Raw genomic sequence first — 10,262 nt, 5'->3', positions numbered from 1 at the left:
TACAGAGTGAAGTAAGTCAGAAAGAGAAAAACAAATATCGTATATTAACGCATATATGTGGAACCTAGAAAAATGGTACAGATGAACTGGTTTGCAGGGCAGAAAGAGAGACACAGATGTAGAGAACAAAGGTATGGACACCAAGGGGGGAAAGCAGTGGGGGGTAGGGGTGGGGGTGTGATGAATTGGGCGATTGGGATTGACATGTATGCACTGATGTGTATAAAATGGATGATTAATAAGAACCTGCTGTGTAAAAAAATAAATAAAATAAAATTCAAAAATTCAAAGAAAATAAAAAAAAAAATAGCTTGCTTACAAAGTCAAAGATAAGGGCAATTATTTCTTCCTTCCCTGGTAAAGAATTCTTTAGTCTAGACATGTCTTAACAGAATGCCTTTGGCCATCACTAAAGTCATACTAATTCTGTTGAGTAGAATTTAACTAGATCACAAGGCACTTAGCATACAGGGCTTTGCAAGTTGGCCCTTATCATATGGATGAAGGAATGAATCTGAGCTGCCTAAGAACGATTCTTTTGGTGGTGTCTTTGAATGCATGTGAGGAGGAGGGAGGACGGGTGGGGGTAAACAGCTTCCACTGTTTAGGGTCCACTCCGTGCCAGGCCCACACCAACCACCCCAACGCAATTAGGCTCTACAGCGCCCCACGAGGTAGGTATACGCAGTCCTATTTTACAGCTGGGGAGGCTACAATTCGAGAAATTACGTAACTTACCAAGGGACACATGGCTAAAAGGTGGACCAGGACTCAGTCCGTCTAATGGCAAAGATGATCCTCCTTCACTGCCTGACTTCCTACTCGCTCTTCATTCATTCCAGTAACTACCATTAGGGCTTTTTGATACTTTATGGTACTTGTGCTTACTGATGAAAACACAAGAAGGATTTAAACCAGCATTTCTCAGAATGTCGTCTAGAGAACACACATCCCTGCAAGACGTCCGGCAGACAAAACAGATTCCACATCCCAGGAAGTTGAGGAAGCCCCAGACACTCAATTCTTCCTGCAGATTCAAAATATACACCAATGCTAGAAAGGCTCTGAGATATCCCGAAGAAAACTGTTTAACTCTAGTTATTCTCAGGTTTCCAAAACTAATTAGATCTTAGAACCCTTTTATCCCCGCTTAAAATGTTCAAAACATTTAGCAACTGAGCAGCACAGCTGAGCACTACCCATCCGAGTGGACGCAAGTGCAGACATGATAGGCGCTGGAGAGAAGCCCAGGGCATGAGCATGGCGCCCAGAGGGGCCATGAACTCCCGGGAGAAAAAGCCTCCCACAGAGCATGCCTTAGGAGCCCACAGAACCTTTACATTAGACATGCGATGGGAGAGTTGTAAGAATTAACTGGGTGAATGGAAAACCAGCATTTCTAGATGACGGTGGATGTCTGAAATGTCTTCTGAAACACTTCCAACTTTTGAAGAAGACCTCGGTGATCTTGCTGAGGTTACTTAACCTCTGTGTGCCTCCGGGTTTGGAGCATGGAGAGACCAGGGATATTGCAGTGTGTAGTGCTGTGATGATGAGATTAGAAGACATATGCATATAAGGTACTCAGCAGGGCCTGGCCCACGGTGGGTGCCCAGTGAACACTGGCTCCCTCTCCCTTCTCCCCTGAATGACCCAGAAGGACAACATATTTAAGAACGAGAGAAAAGAGAAAGTGAGTTTCTCTCATGATTGCCACTTGTCTTTTCTTTGGGGATGACTTTGCTAATCACTGCAACTGAGACAAGGAACTTCAGTAAGCCAGTTGTCCATAGACAGGGGTTGGGATGGAGGCACCAATGGAGAGAGAGAGAGAGAGAGAGAGACAGCGTACTGTGTCTTCGTTATGCAACAAATACTTTTAGCTGTAAAATATGATAAGAATGGTGAAGCTCTTAGAATACATGACACTACAGGATGACATGACAGCTTCTCCTTGAGGAAGAAATATGCGGGCAATTCATGGGGGTGCTCGGTGTCTCAGGTCCCCATGTGCCGCCCTCGCCTGCAGGGCTGCTCAGGTACCCAGGGTGACTGGCCCCAGCTCCGGACACATGTGGACTCTCCTTCTTGCCCGGGTCCTGTCTTGGGGCTGCCTGAGAGTCCAAGATGGGAGCCTTCACCTTTACTATTACCCCACATGATAAAATGGTCTCAGCAGGAACTAAAAAATTGATTGGAAAGTGAGAAAAAAACCCACTTCCTAATAAGCCCTTTAATCCTCAAAGAAAACATTAGGTTCCTACACTGGTAGAGCTCATTTTTAGAAACTGCGAAAAAGGGACTTCCTTGGTGGCGCAATGGTTAAGAATCCACCTGCCGGGCTTCGCTGGTGGCGCAGTGGTTGAGAATCTGCCTGCTAATGCAGGGGACACGGGTTCGAGCCTTGGTCTGGGAGGATTCCACATGCCGCGGAGCAACCAGGCCCGTGAGCCACAACTACTGAGCCTGCGCGTCTGGAGCCTGTGCTCCACAGCAAGAGAGGCCGCGATAGTGAGAGGCCCGCGCACCGCAATGAAGAGCGGCCCCTGCTTGCTGCAACTAGAGAAAGCCCTCACACAGAAACCAAGACCCAACACAGCAAAAATAAATAAATTAATTAAGAATCCACCTGCCAATGCAGGGGACACAGGTTCAAGCCCTGGTCTGGGAAGATCCCCCATGCCACGGAGGAGCTAAGCCCGTGCGCCGCAACCACTGAACCTGTGCTCTAGAGCCCGCGCTCCGCAACGAGAGAAGCCACCACAGTGAGAAGCCCGCGCACCACAACGAAGACCCAATGCAGCCAAAATAAATTAATTAATTAAAAAAAAAAAAAAAGAAACTGCGAAATGTGGGAAGTTGTTAATAAATGACTGCTCCGGGGCATGACAGCATGAAAGTCCCTTTAATTACCTTCTACTACAAGCAGTTTTGTGGATTTCTGAGTCTTAAGGAACTGTTCAGGCTATACTTAAGTAGAAATTGAAATATACATTTGAAAAAAAGAACCACAACAAGTAGACCCGCTGTATATAGTAGTCTGTATTCAGGCTTCTGTGGAAAGGGAGTTTGGGGAGAGTTGATGGGGAAGGAGGAGTGATTTAAGCAACTGGGTGAGTGTTGGTGCCATTTGCTGGGTGAAGGAACACTGCGGGGAGAACTAGATGGCAAGGGCAAGTATATTTATCTGTGGAAGCAGAACTTAATAGACAACTAATTAGAGACATAATATGGATATGTACATATGAGTTGGAAACTCAGAGGAGGGTGGAAGCTAGAAACATACTGTATATTCATAGACACACATGTATATACACATACATATGTATGTTTGGAATTCTTTGTGGTCTTTTTCAAAGCAGAAAAGTCTCTTAAATCTAAATCCATAACCATAAAAACAGAAAATTTGTAACAACTTTGATTCAGCAATTCCTATCCAAGGACATTACCTTTAGAAGTTCTGACACAAATATCTAAAGATTTATGTACAAGAATGCTCACTGTAGTGTTGTTATAGGAAAAAAGTAAATGGCCATCCCTAAGGTATTATGATACGTTTATAACATTATGGGGCGTTATGCAGCTGATAAAGGATCAAGTAGTTCCACGAGAATTGACAATAAAAGGTTTTCCAAGATAGACTATCTAATGAATAAACAGATTACAGAATAGAAATTATGGTGTAATCCTACGTATGCAAAAAAGTTGGACAAATTTTACATATCCATAGACAAAGCCTCAAATGATATGCATAGAAAAAGCCTCAAAATGCCTAGCACTTAATAGGGCTTTTTATGCTGGGAAATGGGAATATAGAGTAACATTTACTTTCTGCCTTATATACTGTTGTATTTGAGGACTTTGCAATGAATATGAAATACATTTCTACTAATTTTTAAGGCTTTTTTTTTTTAATGGAAAAGTCTCTGCCCTCAAAGTGCTTATACTTTATGGGGCTTAAGTCAGAAGAGTTTTCCCCTCCTATTTTCTACCCTCTCCCTTAATGTTATTAAGGAAATCCTCTCAGAGACCTTGATGATATCTTGGAGGAAAAGTCAGGAAGGCTGAAAAATAGTAAATGGAAGGACAATGTTTCAGCAAAGTGACCAAAGGTGGCGAGGCTTGGCTGAGGCCTCACGAGGCGCTGGGCAGGTGGCACCAGAGGCTGAGTGAGTGAGTTCAGGCAGCCTGGCCTGGCTCAGCTATCAGGACCACCTGCCTCCCATCCCTGGCTGGTCGCGTGGGCCAGACTGCGATGAGACAGGACGAAAATGGGTGACTGGCTGTGTGGTCTATGGTCATGAAAACAAATGACTCCTTGGGGCCACCACAGATGGCTGAGCTTTCTCCACAAGACAAACCTGCCTTGTCTTTCCATGAAAAACTGCTCTGCTGGCCAAAGAGGGAAACCTGGGAGCAGATGACACCACTGGACTCTGTCTCCTGGCCCACGAAGGAGCTGGGTTCCAATCCCAAGTTACTCAGTAAAAACCCATGACACCGTAGAAAGTGGGGGCAGGAAGGATGGTCTCAGACCACCTACAGTGTTTACTTGGCAGGGAATGAGAGCAAGGGGACTTTCATGTTCTGTTCTGAATTCAGTACAGATCAATCAAGGTCTGACAGCTAACAGACAGGACACCAAACTGGGTCAATTCAGCAGAGTTTAATGAAGGGACCACTTATAAGGCAAGGATAGGGTACAGAGGAGCCATTAAGGATGGTACCCTGGGCTACAAACAGTGGGGCACCATTACCAGCCTTAGCCTTGGAGGGCCAAGGGTAGGGGCTGGTGGCTCAGAGAGGAAGAGCCCTTGGGCAGGTCCTGATGGCAGGAGACCTTGGGTGGAGGGATGCTGCGGCCCTGGCGATGCAAGGAGAGGGCTGGGAAGCCAATGTCCGAGCCCACCCTCCTCCTTTACCCCATCACCTGCTGGTTCACACCACTAGCCAACCAACAGGAAGCCAGGGGAAAAGGGAGCCCACTGATGCAGTCTCCTGGGGGCTCAGAAGAGGGTGGAGAAGGGAGGGCATGAATCAGGGAAGGGGGGGAAGAGATCTCCCACACTGTGGAGCTGTGGAGTTTGAATCTTGGACCATAAGAATGTATTTGTGTCTTACTTTCCATAAGGCACACCACAAATTCTTAGACAAATCAGTTCTTAATTGAAAAGCCACCTGGATATGTAACTCCCTCTCTGGGAACATCCTATATATTCAAGAAAAGCATCTTCCATTCCTACAAATACAAACATTTTAATCTTTCATGGGAATGCCTATAGAAGCCTTGCTGATTTATTCTTTACTGACTTATTCATTATTTTTCAGCAACAGAAACACACAGTAAATGAGGCCTTCTCGCGTTTTGTTTTATTAGAATGTGTACAAAGATTGACCTAAAATAAAATAACTGTGCTTCAGATAGGAGCCGGTGGCTATGATAGCATTCCATGAAGAATGCCCAGCATTCTTCCTGGGCAACGTAACCTGAGAATGAGTTCTGGACAAAAAGAGCCTTTCATTGGTCTCAGTTGTTTAGCACGCTACCTTTCTACAGGACTTTTTTTTTTTTTTTTTAATATTTATTTATTTATTTGGCTGTGCTGGGTCTTACTTGCAGCATGTGGGATCTAGTTCCCTGACCAGGGATCAAACCAGGGCCCCCTGCATCGGGAGTGCAGAGTCTTAACCACTGGACTGTCAGGGAAGTCCCTCTGCAGGGCTTTTAAATACATATTATCTTGAAAAAATTTATTGAGTGAATGACAAAATTCTACCTGGAAGTTTGATGAAAGACATGGGGGAAGGAAAGTGACTTTATTGTGTCCCTAGCATGAGTCATTTCTTAATTTAAAGCATTAGGCAGCTGGAGAAATGTTGAGCAATGCTTGATCTAACGTATACTGTATATGCAAAGGGAATACTTGGGACCCACATGTCCACGTATAGATTGGAGACATAAAGGCTGACTTATAGAGGAAAAAGAAGTTTAACTTAAACTGGACCACTGATACTTCAATGAAAGTAGGTTTAAAAAACAGTCACCAGCCTTCGTTACCTATGTGTGGTAATGACTACAGAGATGGGTCATTTTCTTTTTCCCCCAACTGTAAAACTGACACATGTTCCTGAAAAAAAATTTCAAACTCAAAGAAAAATAATCATTTGAAATACTACCACCTAACATTTTATTGAACATCCTCCAAGACATGTCTGCATGAATATATAGAAAGTATTTTACATAAATGAGATGAAACAGCCTCTGCTGTTCTGTAACTTGTCTTCTGAAATCAACCACATATTATATAACTTTCTGCTTATATAAATCTAATTATCATGTGTGTTCCACTACATGTACATGTATGGCTTCTATTTATTTGCTAGTGTGTGATTATCCTCATATTATAAATTCCTTGGCGTGAGACTGCTGAGGCGGGGCTTCTAGAAAGTCCTCCAGACCACGGTTCCCCACCACCAACAGCACCCAAGGGTGCCCACGTGGCCCCCACACCAGAGCCACGACTGGGCTTTGTCAATCTTCATAATTCTTGCTAATCTGATCAGTGAGAAAGAAATCTAATTTTTACTTTTATTTTTGATTTGGTAATGTAAGATTGCTAATGATGACTTGATAATGCATGCAGTATGTTTCATGTCCATTTACACTTCTCATTTTGTGAATTGTCCTGTCATCTTTAAATTTCAACCTAAAAGCGTTACATGTGTTATACATTAATACATAACCTTTGTAAGTAACGCAGAGACTTACCATGAGCTTTTAAAATATCCTGCCGTCTCCTCCCTGCCCTTTATAAAAAATAAAAAGGCAGATTTGCTCTTGAGCTAAGTGACAGCACCCGAGGGCCTTTCTGCGGCTGGCGCATTCTAGGACAGAGCCTCGCTGAGTGTGAACTTACCACACCGGAACACGGAGAGCTGGGCCAGCATCGGCACTTGGTAGGATTTCCCATCAGCTGCCACAAACGTGCGCTTCTTTGTGTTCTCGGGCTGAAACCGTGATTTCCATAAACCCTTAAAATACACTGCATTGACCAGGACCAGTCTGGTGAGGACACCGTCGAGAAGATCCGGGGACAGCAGATTGTCGATCATACCTGTGCAGTCAGAGAACAGACACAGAGGACACTCAGTACGGGCAGTCCGTCTGGGGGCAAAAGGCAGCTGCAGGATCGGGGGGAATGAAAAATCTGAAAAATTTTAAGATTCAAAGATTTGTAAAATTTAAAAATTCAAAGATTTTTAAAATTTCAAAGATTTATAAAAGAACTTTTACAATATCCTGTTGTCCCTTCTAATTTTTTTCCTCACTAAAAATTAAAATCTGAAAACAAGCTAAAAATCAGAGAACCAGAAAAGACTTCAGAGACCCTCTATTTAGGGTTACCAAACTTTTCATCCAGAAATTCTTTTATAGGGGCTTCCCTGGTGGCGCAGTGGTTGAGAGTCTGCCTGCCGATTCAGGGAACACAGATTCGTGCCCCGATCCGGGAAGATCCCACGTGCCGCGGAGCGGCTGCGCCCGTGAGCCATGGCCGCTGAGCCTACGCGTCCGGAGCCTGTGCTCCGCAACGGGAGAGGCCACAGCAGTGAGAGGCCTGCGTACCACAAAAAAAAAAAAAAAAAAAATTCTTTTATAACTAATTCCCCATAAACCCCATATTTTAAGAACATTTTGCTCATCTGCATAAGCTATACTTAATTCATAATTAACTTCTCTGTTTTTGATAATAACTGACACGTATGACTGCCAGTGAGGGCTTTTGGTTGGCACAAGATAAACAGTTGTCGTGTTGCTTTGTTGTAACCACTGGGATGATTTAATCCCAGTTAAAGGAACACTTCAGCCTGTGTAATGTTATCAAAGGCAAATGCTTAATTTCTCTTAAGATTTTAGGAATGTTGAGCATTAGTTTGGAATCCCTGATTATTATATAGCTACTTAAAGAAGAGCTGAGACTAAAATCGGTATCTATATTTATGGGTCAGGGGTCCATTTACGCTCATATTATAGAGATAAAAAGAAATGGGGTCTCTCCTAGAATAATTAATTGTTAAGGAAGATGCTCTTCACAAGATATCAGGATGGTTCAGCTTGTTTGTGCAGGAATGAAGCACACACGACAGTTGCAATTTCAGGCTGTTCTTGTGAAGTCACAAAGGTCCTTCTAAAGTGCCACCTGTGCTTGAAGCTTTGAATTTTCATTTAGGTTCCTTTTGCTTGGTTTTTGAAGATTCAACTTTGTTATCAAAGGCAAATGCTTAATTTCTCTTAAGATTTTAGGAATGTTGAGCATTAGTTTGGAATCCCTGATTATTATATAGCTACTTAAAGAAGAGCTGAGACTAAAATCGGTATCTATATTTATGGGTCAGGGGTCCATTTACGCTCATATTATAGAGATAAAAAGAAATGGGGTCTCTCCTAGAATAATTAATTGTTAAGGAAGATGCTCTTCACAAGATATCAGGATGGTTCAGCTTGTTTGTGCAGGAATGAAGCACACACGACAGTTGCAATTTCAGGCTGTTCTTGTGAAGTCACAAAGGTCCTTCTAAAGTGCCACCTGTGCTTGAAGCTTTGAATTTTCATTTAGGTTCCTTTTGCTTGGTTTTTGAAGATTCAACTGTGTGTGTGTGTGTATGTGTGTGTGTGTGTACGGGTTTGAGATCACTAACGCTAAAGCTATTAAAAATTAGTTCAGTGTAGCTTTTAGTCCAACTTTTAAAAAATGTTCATAATGTAAATGCAAGTTACAATACATTAAATGGTGAGAATAAAACCAACAGCTTCTGAAGAAGCAAGAATATCTGATTCAGCAGAGAGAGCTTTAAGTTCTTTGAAATGAAACTCAGGAAGATTTGGAGGTACAATAAACAGATGTTTACGTCAGTCATGGTAAAGAAGCACACTTGGAGGATTCCCTGACCCACAGGGCGCCCGGCAAGTCAGTGTCATCATTGCTCATTACTTACACAAGGGGGCACCAACGCCACCTTACATCAGGATCTGGAAGGAAAATACATGCGATATAAATAGCCATCGCTCAAAGCAAAGCGGCATCTGTGCACAGACTCTGTCCTGTGGGAAGGAAGTGAGAACTCTGTGCTCCAGTGATAGCAAGCTCTTGAGAGTTGGTTTCCCAATAGCGAAGGCTGTGTTTTGCCTTTGCTGGGACCATTACCCAGTCCAATTCCTACTTGCCTTGGAGACATAGCTCAGTGGTCCCCTCTTCTTCTATCTCTTCTCTGTCACTCCTCCCTATCTCCTGGAGTTTCCATAAAGCCCAACGCTCAGCACCACCGTTACACTGCGGTATTTTATTCTAGCCAAATGTAGCATCTGTCTCCCTCAACTGAACTGTGAGCTGTACAAGAGCAAGAACCCTGGCATTCATTTTAAAAAATCCCACCTAAGATTCTATGTTCACTATTCTTTTGTTGCACACCGAGAGTCTGAAGGAATCTCTTCTGCCCTTTTTTCCTAAGGTAAATAAAGCCTCTTATTGCCACTGGTAGAACTAAGATATAATAAGGGGGCACAAAGAAATTAAAAGAAAGGATAAAAGAGAAGTGTAAGAAATGCACGGTTTAGAGGCAAGGAGGCACATGGGGGACCTGCCATCAATAACTACCATAAACATGCGTCCATCACCCATCCACCCATCCATGTATCCAGTCTTTGATGTCTACCTGAGAAAACAAAACAAAATAAAAATAAAACCCGCCCTTCCAAAAGCTATAGATTAGAGGGAAGTGGAGGCTGATATAAGTGACTTGCAAATGCAATTGTAATAAATATCTTCAAGTGAAAGTACTTAAGGATGTGAGGGCAAATAAGAGGGGGATCTGATCTGGTGGATGAGGTCAGGGATGGATGGATTCTTTGAGGAAGTATTACTTGAGCCAATGGCTATAAAAATAGCTCATGTTCGTTGAACATTTGCAAAGTGCCAACCACCTTGCTAAATGACTTATGCTTATTATTTATAGTCCCATAACAACCTTAATGTTATTATAACAATTCTAGTAGGTACCACTACTATATCTCCATTTTACAGAGGAGAATGCTGAGGCACAGGGAGGTTAAGTAACCTGCCTAATGGTACACAGCCAGCAGGTGGCAGAACTGAGGTTCAAACTGGGCACTCGCGCTTGTAACTATTATTCCATTCATGAGATAGTGTGAAATGAATAGGCAAAGGGCAACGGGGAAGGAAAGCATTCCAGGTAGCAGGAAGCAA

General features: G+C 43.1%; 1 protein-coding gene across 1 annotated transcript in view; it reads right to left on the bottom strand.

Annotated features, from left to right (window-relative positions):
* Positions 1 to 10,262, bottom strand: part of SERPINE2 (serpin family E member 2) — a 26,464-nt gene that overhangs the window by 9,394 nt on the left and 6,808 nt on the right. Inside the window, exon 3 of the mRNA XM_024763204.1 lies at positions 6,918 to 7,115. Within this exon, the coding sequence (XP_024618972.1) occupies positions 6,918 to 7,115 (198 nt within the window). The remainder of the gene's footprint in view (positions 1 to 6,917; positions 7,116 to 10,262) is intronic.

The sequence above is a fragment of the Neophocaena asiaeorientalis genome, unplaced genomic scaffold, assembly GCF_003031525.2.
Source record: "Neophocaena asiaeorientalis asiaeorientalis breed wild unplaced genomic scaffold, Neophocaena_asiaeorientalis_V1.1 scaffold86, whole genome shotgun sequence".
Lineage (NCBI taxonomy): Eukaryota > Metazoa > Chordata > Mammalia > Artiodactyla > Phocoenidae > Neophocaena > Neophocaena asiaeorientalis.
The sequence above is the reverse complement of the archived record's forward strand: the minus strand, read 5'-3'. Positions and strand labels throughout refer to the sequence as shown.